The following is a 13,620-nucleotide window of genomic DNA, read 5'->3' on the forward strand; positions in this document are numbered from 1 at the left end:
CCCGACCCCGACCTCGACCCCTTCAATTTGCGGCCCACTCCTCGCACATGTCCACGCCTTTGGCCTAATACTTTTTGTAGCACCTCCACCTGATCAACTGATGACGGACTATCATTATTAGAAGCATCAGTGGATGTTTGCTGAGTTTGTAACTCAAAATCAGCCTTCAGTTTTTCATGTTTTCAAAAAATGTTAGACACTAACATTAAATATAACTCTATTAATATTAAAAAATATAATTCAAACTTACATAATTTAGGCGAGCATCATCGTTCATGAAATCATTTGTTGCTTTCTTCCAATGATAATCCTTCCATGACTCAATGAGGTTCGGGTTCGTCTAAAAAATATAACCCAAATGTTAGAGAACATATAATTTAAAAGAACATAATTTTGATAATATTTTATCTTTTACTTACTTTTTCAAAACGGACGGCTGCCAGCGATTTTTTACCCTGCGTTGTAGAATACTTTTGTTTCTTCCGATTTTCCTTATTCTTTACGGAGCGCGCAATAAATTGTGGACTTGTAAGTAACTGACAGATCTGCTTCCACTCCTCCTTGTTAACATCATTGGTTGGGTTGTTTAGAATCTTATCCCAATCCTCCAGTCCATTGTAGTGTTTCTCAAAGTGTTCGTGTCTTAGTGTTTTCCTATTACGGTATCGGTCTTTCATCTCTCGATCGATACCATCTAAACACTTTAAGAAATCCTCGCGGCCCGCTATTTGATAATAGTACTAAATTGAAAATTAAACATATTAATAATATATGTACTATATTAAAGACAACTTTTCAAAAAATATATTTAATACTATTTTTACCTGAATTATGCCAAGGACTTGATCCTTGAATTGTTTAGGCACTAATTCCCATGAACCGTAATGTCCGGGAACTTTCGTTTTAATTTGGGTTCCCACAAGGCGGACAAAAGCAGCGTGCTCGCCCCCAACAACCTTGTACGTTTGTGGGCAAAACGCTACTTCCAATGGTTTTCCATTTTTACGCCGCCTATCCTCTAGATCTTTTCCAATAGCTGCGCCACGACCCTTTTTCTTAGTTGGGATTCCTGTATTTTTTTATTAATAATACATAGAATATTAGTATATACATGATAAACATATGTGAGTAAATAAAATAACAAAAAAATTACCTGACTCGCATGTAGTCGGGATCCTAGTAGGATCTGGTGGAGGATCACCGCCAGCGTCTCCACTTTGAGCTCTAGCCACATCTGCTGACATCTACTAACACGACAGTAATTTAACCTATCTATTTTAATATTTAATTATAATTTATAATTAATTTATTGAGTATTATTTCAATTGATTAGGTAATTTGAAACATGCTATTTGGAAACGAACTTTTTATTTCTCAATATGTATAATACATTGAACACTAGATACAAAACTAAGTAGAATAGTCACTATCCTCACTAATTACATCAACATCTATTGGGCACACATCATCAGTATTATCATCACTAAGGTCGACAATTAATTCATCCTCATCTTCTGCTTCTTCTACACTGTCTGCCATATCATCTTCATTGTCATTAATAAATCTATCATCTTCTTGAACAACTAAAGAAGGTCGATGGGCCGTGTTGACTTGAGTCGCTGGTACATCAGATTGCTGAACAACCAACTCTCTGAGATCCATAGTCAAAACAAAATTCGATGAGTTGGTGTCATGTACAACATCAACATCAGCAATCATATCTGAAGCATCTGGAAAGTCCTAAACTTGCCGATGATTCACTTCTTGGACAACTTTCCAATCTCGTCCTCTAACGAGATCATCGATGTAGAATACTTGTTTTGCTTGACTAGCTAGTATGAACGGTTCATCTTTATACCATTCACCGCTAACATTGATACTAGTAATATTATTTACAGTGATGGTTTTCTTTTTTTTTCGGATCTGTATTGAACCATTTACATCGAAATAATACCACCGAATAAGAACCAGTAAAAGACAGCTGGAGTATTTCTTCAAGTTGCCCGTAATAGTTAAAACCTTCTGTTCCAGCAACACACACTCCACTATTTTGTGTAATTCGATTCTGATCTCGATTGTATGAAACAAATCGAACTCCGTTCACTATACATGCTTGGTAGGAGTAAGCCAATAGATCTGACCCAGATGCTAAAGCTAGTAATTCATCAGCATGCTCTAATGACCCAAGCTGGTGCAAGTCATATATCTAATAATAAAGAAATATATTAGAATGAGAATGTAATTTGTAGTATGCAATTTTCTAAGTACAAGTTACCTTCTTATGAAACCATGAACGAAACTCTTTCTTATGTATCAATTTATGATTGGCAGCCATATCTCTTTGTTGCACCTCAGTTAGGTGTTCCTTGTTAATTAATTAACAATGTCAATATTGTTAATTAAAGAGTAGATTGAACAAAGAATAAAATGAATATTAATTATGTACTTACTCTAAATACACTTCAGTTTCTGGAGAATTATCCAATATGAACCACTCAGCTTTATTCCGAGTATTTTCATCGAGGGGCACGGGAATTCCCTTACTAAGAGGACGAAATTGAGATTCAAACACTGTGAGGTGTCGATTCACATACGGTGCATCTTCGTTACGATCAGGCTGATTAAATTTTGTTTCCACACCTTTGAAATACATTGAACAAAATGTCAAAGCCTCATCTGCAACATATCCTTCTACTATAGATCCTTCAGGACGAGCTTTATTCCTGACATAGTTTTTTAATTTTTTCATGTATCTTTCAAAAGGATACATCCACCTCATAAATACAGGTTCTCCCAACATTGCTTCATCAGGCAAGTGCAAAACCAGATGGATCATTATGTCAAAGAATGCTGGAGGGAAAATCAACTCCATCTTGCATAAAATAACAATCAAGTCATCCTTAGCTATCTCCATATCAGAAACGTTCAGTGTCTTAGAGCACAATTGTTTGAAGAAATTACACAATTCAGTGATGGTAGTGGATATAGATTCTGGTAAAACTTGCGAACACCTACTGCAAGTAATCGTTGCATTATCACATGACAATCATGGGACTTCAACCCAACAATGTTTGAGTCATTGTCTGTGACTTTTTTCTTTAGATTAGAACAAAAACCATCGGGCAACTTCACTCCTTTCAAAAATTGACAAAAATCTCGCCTCTGTTCAAAAGTGAACACGTATGGAGCATGCGGTTTCATTAACCTTTTATTGGCATCCTCGTAAATCCACAACGATTTCCTAACCCTCATATTCTTTAAATCATGTCTTGCGTTAGTGGTGTCTTTAGATTTATCATTATCTAACAAAGTCCCAAGGATACTGTCGCACACATTCTTCTCAACATGCATCACATCTAGGTTGTGTTTTAATTGATTTGAACTCCAGTAATCAAGTTCATAGAAAATACTTTTTTTCCTCCAATTACTTTCCCCTGCACCTCGCTTGCGCTTCACCCCCCCAAATCTGTCATATTTACCAGACACTTGAAGCGGTAAAGCATTGACTTGATCTAAAACTTGTTGACAAGTAAACTGTTGTGGAGGATTTCTTTTCTCAACTTTGCCATCAAATTCCTTGTCCCTTCTATACTTATGATTACTCCTCAAGAATCGCCTATGACCGACTTACGATGTCTTACCAATCACTCGAGTGGAAGTGGTGTCTTCATTGCACGTTGGACATGCTTTATACCCTTGCCCGCTCCAACCAAACAAGCTACTACGAGCAGGGAAATCGTTAATTGTCCACAGAAGGGCTGCACACATCTTGAACAATTCATTCCTTGTGCCATCTCTTGTGTCGACCCCGTTAATCCACAATTGTTTTAACTCATCCACCAAGGGTCTTAGAAATACATCCATGTCTTTACCCGGTGATATTGGCCCAGGAATAAGCAAAGTTTGCATAAAATACTCTTCCTTCATGCATAGCCAAGGGGGGAGATTGTAGTTCGTCAAAATCACAGGCCACATGCTGTATGATAAGCTCATGTTGCCAAAAGGATTAAACCCATCAGCAACCAAGCCTAGACGAACATTTCTAGGATCTTTTGCAAAATCAGGATGGGTGGCATCAAAGTCTTTCCATGCAGACCTGTCAACCGGATGACGCATCACTCCATCTTCTATTGATCTCCCAGTATGATTCCATAACATGTCATTAGCTGTATGTCTTGAACTGTACATTCACTTTAATCTGGGAGTCAATGGAAAGTAACGCATCACCTTGTATGGAACCTTTTTCCCTTTCTTCTTTTCATTGACCCATCGGCTACTCCCACACACATGACATGAATCTTTGCTTGCATGCTCATTATAAAATAAGGAACAATCATATTTACACACATGGATTGATTGATATCCCAACCCTAACTTACTCAGCTTCTTTTTCGCCTCATAGTGTGTTGGGGGAATTTTATTATCTTTCGGAAATGCAAATTTTAGTAACTTCAACAATTCATCGAAAGAGTTATTTGGCCACTTCCCTCTAACTTTCAAATGCATCAACTTCGCCAAAATGTTTAAGGATGATATCCAATCACAACCCGGATACAACTCAGCTTCAATCTCGTCGAACAACTCGTCATAATACTGTCCCATTCGACTGCCAGACACACCATCTACTTCCTCTGCATTTGTCGGTAAGAGGAAATCATCAACGACATCAACCATCTCGTCTACATCTTCATTCTCCTCAACTACCTCATTGGCGACACTAGCTTCCACCTCACCGTGGTAAACCCACTTTTGATAACTTTGTTGAAAACCCTTGTCAAAGACATGAGCCTCCACTGTATCTATAGTTTGTAGTTTAACATTCAGGCACCTCACACATGGGCATAAAATTCTCCCGTCACAGTCTACGTGTTCTTTTGCCATTCCCAAGAAGGCTTGGAGACCGTTCCAATAAGCATCACAGTTACACTTCCTTAATGCTGTCCAACTCTTATCGATCGGCATCTACGATACAAGAATAAACAATAATTAAAACTTATTGACTATGTGTGTGTGCCCTAATCCACCTTTTCACTCCACTTCTATAAGGGTAAAGAACCTATCCCATTCAGATTTGTAGTATACATATAATTTAATCTACACTCTTAAAATTGTTTCGTTTATGTAAAAATTTCGGCAGCACCTCCCTATAGTTCTCATAAGTGGGCAGACTAAAATTAAGTTTGCCCACTTACGAGAACAAATAAGGAGACACATATTGAAATCTCTATTAACGGAACAATAAAATGAGTACTAGATAAAATTATAGGTACACAACAAATCCAAACTATCCATGCGGACACATACCGTCCTGGATAATTCGGAGAAGCATATTTAAGAGTTCTTACTGACTCAACTTCACCGAACGGGTCTAAGGCTTTTCGTGATTGAAAATAATTAATAAAACATTATCACTAAGTGATAATATATAAAACGCCTATCCAATCTGTGGTGATCAAATTTTATCACCAAAGAAAAACAACAAAAAAAGAAATATTTTTTAACACTAGATGTTTTATGATGTCTTATAAAATCAAATTATAATTTTGGAATTTATTTTGAAATTATTTATCTAACTTTTAATTTATTTTTAAATTACTAAATTTGTTAATATTAAATAAAATTATAATTTTTTAATTCATTTATCTAAATTTGTAATTTATTTTGAAATTATTTATCTAACTTTTAATTTATTTTTAAATTACTAAATTTGTTAATATTAAATTAAATTATAATTTTGTAATTTATTTTGAAATTATTTATCTAACTTTTAATTTATTTTTAAATTACTAAATTTGTTAATATTAAATTATAATTTTTCACTTTATTTTAAAATTATTAAATTGTTAATATTAAATTAAATTATTTATCTAATATTTTAATTTATTTTGTTAATTCTAAGTATTTAATGTCTTATTTATTATATTATTATTTATTTAGTCCTCTAACTCCACCAAAATTTTGACAGCATAACATCTCTATTATAACATATCCCAAAAATTTAAAACCCTACAAAAAACACTCAGAAAATTCCGAGAATATTCACAATATACATATTATTAATCAAATTTAATTACTAACACATTCTACAATTTTATACACATATATAAATATATCACTAAACACATCTCACTTTGTACACACATTCACATATTAATTATATTAATTAAACCAATAACATAATTAAAAAATAAATACCTTGATGCCACAAAATTATATTATACCAGTGACCGAATTGCCAAGAGATACTCCTTCAATTTCTACACAAAATCAACCCAAATAATTAAATTTAAACAAAATTAAATCAACTTAATATATATATATATATTCTGAGTTGGGTTTCAGCTTACCTGGGCTTCGGCGTCTGAGAGATCGGGGAGAGATCGGAGAGCAGACCGAGAGTGAGGGTGAGGTGAGGGTGCGACGACAGAGAGATCGAGAGTACTCTACACATAAATAAGAATATAACTCTAAAAAACACCAATAATGTCTAAAAGCAAAAAAATCAAAATCCAATTTCTTTTAACAAAAAGTCTTCAAAACTTTGAACTAAAGAAAATTATGATCTAACAAAGCAGTACAAGCAAAGAATTGAGCATCAAACAGAAAGATATTCTAGAAAATATATTTCACTATAGCCAAAGCCCAAACATACAGAGTTAATCAATCTCCTTATGAAAACAATAAAGAATCATTCTTCAAAGTGATGAATTCCTGCACAAGCACAAATTATCATTTTGAACCAAAACTGTTAAAAGCAATATTCAAGGCAATTGTCCATAAGAGTAAACCAAAATATCATACATCAAGCATCAAACAAATTGAAATCATCAAACTTTACAAATAAAAAAATAAATTAATAACTTATATCCATAATTTAGTTAAACTTCGAGAACTATATGAAGCTATAAATATAATTGATGAAAACAAACACGAAACATGGTAAGACTATAATTAATTCACAAAAAAAATAAAAAATAAACAAAACATCATGATTAGTAAAAAAAAACACGGAACAATTAACATAAAATAAAAAAGATCCAAGTAATAAGAGTTATGCTCAATGCAAGACACATATAAGAGTTAGTTGTAACTTTAACTTGCAATATGATAATAATGAACAAGTTCCCCATTTGTAAGAAAACCAATCTTTCCACTTAAAACAAATAATAATGAAAAAAAAGAGTCAAATCTTGATATGGAAAAAGATATGATTGTGAATCAAAGTAATGAATCACAACTCAAAAACTAAGGACAACTCAAAAAGTTCAAACAGGTACACATTTCTAACTAAAAATCTCAACACACCAACTAATAACACTCTTTAAAATAAACCATAAATCATACTCTAAACAGGATAAGAAATTGATTTAAACACACATATATACAAACTAATAACAAAATGGGCACCTAATTAATCCTAAACATATAAAAGAACCAAAAGAATACCTCAAGATACAAAGTCCATAAATATTGATTGCATAAAAAAAACAACTAATGAGATTTCAGAGATTTCACAGAAAAAACAGAGCTTAAGCTATTCTTTGATTACTATAAAATAAGCTTAAGATTCGGAACACTTAACAGAAAACACAGAGCAAAAAGTAAAAGCATATATTTTTTAATTCTGATATTAAGATTACCACACAAAACAGAACAAGCAAGAGGACAAAACCATCAAGAAAAACTTAAAGCAAACAGAAAAAACTTATACAAGAACCAATCAGCTCATACAAGAACTTATTCAGTTCTCAAAACACTGACTTACCCCATACACTGAAGCACTCTCAGTACAATGGTAAAATACGCCAAAGATCTAGACAAAATCACAGTCTATGCCTCTAGCTGAGACTACACTGCTCACAAAACAATATATATATATATATAAAAATTAAGTTTACAATATTAACAATAAAACAAACAAATAGAGTGATGAGTAGTTGATTAATTTCAACACGACTTTTTTGCCAAACAATAAAATCTATAAATAACTAATATCATCAACTAAATTTTGGGTATTAATAAGTATCGGAAGGGGAGGAATGGGCTTATAGTGTTTGTATAATCAAACTAATAATAATATTATTATATTTTAGCAAGGTAAAAGTCTAGCAACATTAATTTCTACAACATATATATGTAGTGGTTTTATGTATAGAGAAAGAAAGATGGTTGTAGTTGTAGTTGTAGATACTAAAAATATTTAATGCATGCCGAGAAAACAGATTACAAAAAAAAACAAATCAAATTATGGAAAAAATTATGAATTGTCCATTACTAATAAAAAAAAATATAAACGATACATAAAAGATATAAAAAGAAATGATACTAAAATGCAATAAGCTAGCTGCCAATTTCATTTTCTAATAGAATAATAATTAAACAAGTACATATTACATAGTCAGAACTAAATAAATTGAAGAATCGACTACCCAAAGACTGAACATTATGTAGTTAAGGGTCATCATACTTTCAGCAAACAAAAAATATTGATTTTTCATATTCATCAAGATTATAGTAAATACCACAATTTTAAAGTTCAGCACATCACCTTTAGAAAACAAAAATTGAGTAATATATATATATATATAAATGCATACCTATAATATATATATAAATGTATATAGATTCAAGTGGGAGAGGCGGCATACCCAGCAAGCAGAGGCCCTGCTTAACTTCAATCAATCCAGCGGAGGATGAGCGCGAAGTCAGAGTCGAAGTGCGACTTCGATCCAGACGGAAAGTGTGACTAAATGCAGGAGAAGGGGGCTTGGCGGTGGTCGAATGGTCCGATTGAAGGCTGGACGGTGCTAGCTGGTTTGAGAGAAGAGAGAGGTTTGGGGTGGATGTAGTGGTTTGGGGTTTGAGGTATGAGAGAAGAGAGAGGGAGGTTTGGGGTTTGAGTTTTGGGGTCTGAGAGGAGAGAGAGAGGTTTCAGGTTTGAGATGAGAGATTGGGGTTTGGGGTATGGGTCTGAGAGAAGAGAAGAGAGAGGTTTCGGGTTTGAGGAAAAAAAATTTGGGGGTTTTTATTTTGGTTTCGCGCGTAACAAAAAATATAGGAGCAGAAAATGATTAGTGGCCACGGCCACCAGCATTTACTAGTTGTGTCCTGGGAGACAGGGAGTATTGGCCGCGACCTCCGCGCGAACATGGCCCAGAATATGACTCGTGGCCGCGGCCATCAAGAATCACTGGCCGTGGCCTAGAGATTCGAGAGTAGTGGTCGCGGCCACCAATAAGCTCAGGCCACGGCCACTTCACGCTTTCAGAAAAAAAAAAAATCACTCCCCACACAAAGACCCAAAACCAAAAAATCATTTCATTTCATCATTTCTCTCTCATTTTCACTCCAATTATTTCCCAAAAAAAAATCATTAAATCCTATCATCAATCTTCAATCTTTTTACAACTTTTCACACATTATCATCAAAATCCTCATTGTCTACACAAATTTCCTTTCAAAACCTTAAGTCCCATAAATTTTAAATTTGACTATTGAGATTAATCAACAAGTTTCAAGGTGCTTCATTGATATTATCAAGCTTTCAAAGAATTTCTATAGTCAATTACAAGTAAGTACATTTTCTTGATTCTTTGATTATTGGGTTTTGAGTATTCAAGAATATGATTTTGGGTATTTTGTATTAATTGGTTTTTGGTGGATGAAATATTTATATATTGTGATAATTGGGTTAGATTAAGTGATTATGTTGCTATATTAGTAATAATTCAAATTTTGGGAAGATTGAAACACTATAACATACTTTTTCACTATTGGTTAGTCTTTGCCTACTAAGTGATTGATGAAAGTTCTTAGAGGAGTATGTTTTAGTTTTAAGGGGAATTAATTGAATATTTTTGAAGAGGAAGTGTTTATTGGTTTAACAGAAGTTTGTTGGGAATAATTAGAGGATTTTGACTTTATATTTTGGGGTATTTTGAATTATTCTGTTAGTGCTTAATTATTTGTGTTTAAAGAAGGTTATCTTTGAGTCTTGAACTGACGAATGGCTCCAAAGAGATTTCGAAAGAATGCTAAAGGTGTTTTCTCATCTGAGGTTGAGTTTGATGCCACCAAATTTATTTCTAAGGAGGCATTCAAACGCTATCAAGATGCGGTAGTGAAACAGAAAACGATGATTGAAGAAAGGGGATTCGATATGGAGATTCGTCATGGGTATCCATCTATTGCAGAACAGATTGAGAAAAGACATTGGACAAAATTTTGTTCACAACCAGATGCTGCAATAATCCCTATTGTCAGAGAGTTCTATGCTAATGGAATTTCTCAATTTACAGCTATGGCTACAGTGCGAGGAGTTAATGTGAACTTCTCAAGTGCATCCATAAATCAATTTTATGGGCTTCCTAGCATTGACAATGATGAGTACAGCCAAATCGTTGATAATCTTGACTTGAATGAGATTATCCAATTTCTGTGTAAGCCAAATACCCAATGGAAGTTAACTGAAACAGGTCATCCTATTAAATTTAAGAGAGAGGCGATGGGAGTTATTGAAAAAGCATGACATAAGTTTATTAATGCAAAATTATTTCCCACTAAACATGTTAGTGACGTGAGTGTGGATACTGCTATACTTCTATATGCTATCTTGAAGGGGAAAACAATTGATGTGGGACGCATTATTAAGTCTTCCATTCACAGCAATTTCTGAAATGTTTCTAAGGGGTTCTATCATCCCCATCTCATTACCGCTATGTGTGCTCAAGCTGGTGTGAAATGGGATCCCTTAGAGCCTTTGCTGCAACCCATGCATATATTGAATAGATCCTCCATTACTCGCTTTAAGGTCACTGACACTGCAGGGGCTAGCTCATCTTCTCATACTCAGACTAGACCACTGCCATCTATAAAAAATATGACCTTGGCAGACCGTATGACACTTGTGGAGGAATCTCTGTACATTACATCTCAAGAGTTGCATGCTCACCGTACTGAATTCCAAGCACATCAGCAACGCATGATTGAGTGGGCTAGTTATCAAGATGTTTGTTTCAGGATGAAGGCCATACACCTTGGCTTGGACATGACAAACTACCCACCTGCACCATAGTGGATTCAACCATATCCACCACCTATTCCCATGATGCAAGATGATGAAAATCAGGAGGAAGCTGAAGATGATCAAGGAGATGCCTAATTAATAAACATTCACTTCGGTTGAGGGAGTTTTTCTTTATCTTTTTCTTTCTTTTCTTTCATTTTATTTGCATTGAGGACAATGTTTCTTACAAGTGTGGGGGAAGGGAATAAATGAAAGTAAACGATTTTGATTTTATTTTTATGATGTTTTTGTAGTTATTGCTTTGACATTATTTTGTTTGTCATTTTTAGTTTTTTTTTTTTTTTAGGTTGTCATAAGCATGGCATGATTATGTTGGAAGTTGTTTGTCAATGATAAATTTTTTGATTGAAATGAGACTAGTTTCATAGGAAATTGATGAATTATGCATGAATTGTGTGCTTAACTCTTGTCTAGTTGTTACTTAAGCTTGATCTTAGATTTTTAAACATAATGTGTTCAATTAGATTTACTTTTTCACTGTTGTTTGGAGATATTTATAGGCTATGGTGTGATTTAAGATTAAATATTCCTTTTTCATCTACCTTCAACCTTAGCCTTATATTAGAAGCTTTTAAAGACCTTATGATTCTTGATTATGTGTGTTTACATTAGTGGAGAACAATTGGTTAATGTCTATGGAGTGGATGTTTTTCATAAAAATATTTCTATCTATGAGACTTTAAAACATATTATGGCATGTATAAATTGATTCAAATGTTTGTGATTTGGTTTATTTAATTTTGCATAATCATAAATAAGATCAAGTTCTAAGTGGTGATGATGCATTGAGTTGAAATTATAAGGAATGTAGAATTCAGATTTTTCTTATAACTCATATTGGTTGATCAATCTTTGAGATAACTAACACTTTCAACAAAATCATTGCTTATGTTTTATTTGTTTAGTTTTTAGTTTTTATTAGGGATTTTGCTAAGGGACTAGCAAAGTTTAAGTGTGGGGGAATTTGATAAGGGTATTTTGGATATTATATATTTTATTCTTTGGCATTTAGATCATGTTCCTTTAAAGTGTTTTTAGGTGTTCTTAGCTTTGTTTTACGAGTTTTTTTATTTTTAAGTCATAAAATATTTTATAAGGTATTATTGATGAATTTGATACAATTTTGTGGTTAAAAATGAAAGTGTAATGATATGACTCGAGAAAATGAAGTTTTGAGCGAGATTGAAGTGTTTTCGAAGTCCCTAAACCCGATGATTGAGCCTAAGTTGGAGATTATGAAGAAAAAAATATAGGAGCAGAAAATGATCAGTGGCCGCGGCCACCAGCATTTACTGGTCGTGGCTTGGGAGACAGGGAGTATTGGCCGCGGCCAACATGATCTCCTGGCCGCGGCCTCCACGCGAACATGGCCCAGAATATGACCCGTGGCCGCGGCCATCAAGAATCATTGGCTGCGGCCGTGCGACAAATTTTTCTTTAAAATTTAAATTTTAAATGTAATTATTGGGGGCTATAAAAGGGATTAGGGTTAACTTTTATCATAACTTTGGATTGCGATTTTTAGAGGCTAGAGCAGCAGAGGAGGAGGAAAAAACATCATCATCTATATTCTTCAATCTACTTTTTCTTTCTTCTCAAAACACTTTTATTTTCATTGAATATTTATGTTTATGAATATGAATATGATTATGGAGTAGTTTTCTTTATAGTTAAGGGTTATTTCAAAACCCTAGACATGATATCTTGAATGCATTGAAGCATTTTTTTTTTTATTCCCTTATATTAAATTGCTTCTATTTTTCTATTTGAATGTCATGGATCTTGTAAAATCTTGTTTAGATGACCACTAATTAAGGTTTTGCATTGTTCTACTATCATCTTAGGATTTCTATTCACCTAATCGTTTAGGATTTTAAGTAAAGTGATAAATTGCAATTAAGGTATTGTGACGGGTATTCTAATTGTGATGAGAAATAGAACCTTGGTTAAATGAATTGCATGCTTAATGAATTTGTTGCCTAGATTAACCTGTTTCCACAAAGTGTAATGTTTTTACTAGGTTAAATAAATTGCATGCTTAATGGGTTTATTGCTGGGTAAAAAGGGTTAATTAAGAGCGCTTAGCTTTAATTAATTATATTAGGGAAACTGGGATAATTGACTGCTTAAGTGTTATTGTAACGACCCAAATTGACTAATAAGGCTTAAGGGCCTTGATTAGTGTGCCTGGAGGGCATAATGGGAATTATGTGTGAGGTTTTAATGATTAAGATGCATGATTATGATTTAAAGCATGTTATATGATTATTTGAATATTTGAGATGCATGACTATGTGTATTAGCATGCATATAGGCCTTGATTAGGTTAGAAGGGCATAACTGTTTTGATATATGTGATAATTGTCGAGACCACATTATTATGTGGATATATCTGTGATCTGTGACTCGAGACGATCCTAGTGTGCAAAGTAGCGAAAAAGCCATAGTGGAGATTTATACCCGGCTCGGGGTGAGCTTAGGGGTATAAATGGGAATTTAGCGAATATACTGGAGTCTATTTTGACATTGAGGAA

General features: G+C 33.8%; 2 protein-coding genes across 2 annotated transcripts; one reads left to right on the forward strand and one right to left on the reverse strand.

The window, feature by feature from the left end:
• Positions 1 to 1,596: 1,596 nt before the first annotated feature.
• LOC133783947 (uncharacterized) lies at positions 1,597 to 2,682 on the reverse strand. Its single transcript, XM_062223521.1, has 2 exons — positions 2,276 to 2,682; positions 1,597 to 2,206 (listed from the first exon to the last, which is right to left on the reverse strand). Exons 1-2 carry the CDS (start codon positions 2,333 to 2,335, stop codon positions 1,889 to 1,891), a joined length of 378 nt encoding a protein of 125 aa, XP_062079505.1. The 5' UTR covers positions 2,336 to 2,682; the 3' UTR covers positions 1,597 to 1,888.
• Positions 2,683 to 10,006: 7,324 nt separating this feature from the next.
• LOC133784945 (uncharacterized) lies at positions 10,007 to 10,528 on the forward strand. The gene has a single exon (XM_062224209.1). It carries the CDS (start codon positions 10,007 to 10,009, stop codon positions 10,526 to 10,528), a length of 522 nt encoding a protein of 173 aa, XP_062080193.1.
• The last annotated feature ends 3,092 nt before the right edge of the window (positions 10,529 to 13,620 follow it).

This window comes from Humulus lupulus, chromosome 6, assembly GCF_963169125.1.
Source record: "Humulus lupulus chromosome 6, drHumLupu1.1, whole genome shotgun sequence".
In the NCBI taxonomy this organism is placed as follows: Eukaryota; Viridiplantae; Streptophyta; class Magnoliopsida; order Rosales; family Cannabaceae; genus Humulus; species Humulus lupulus.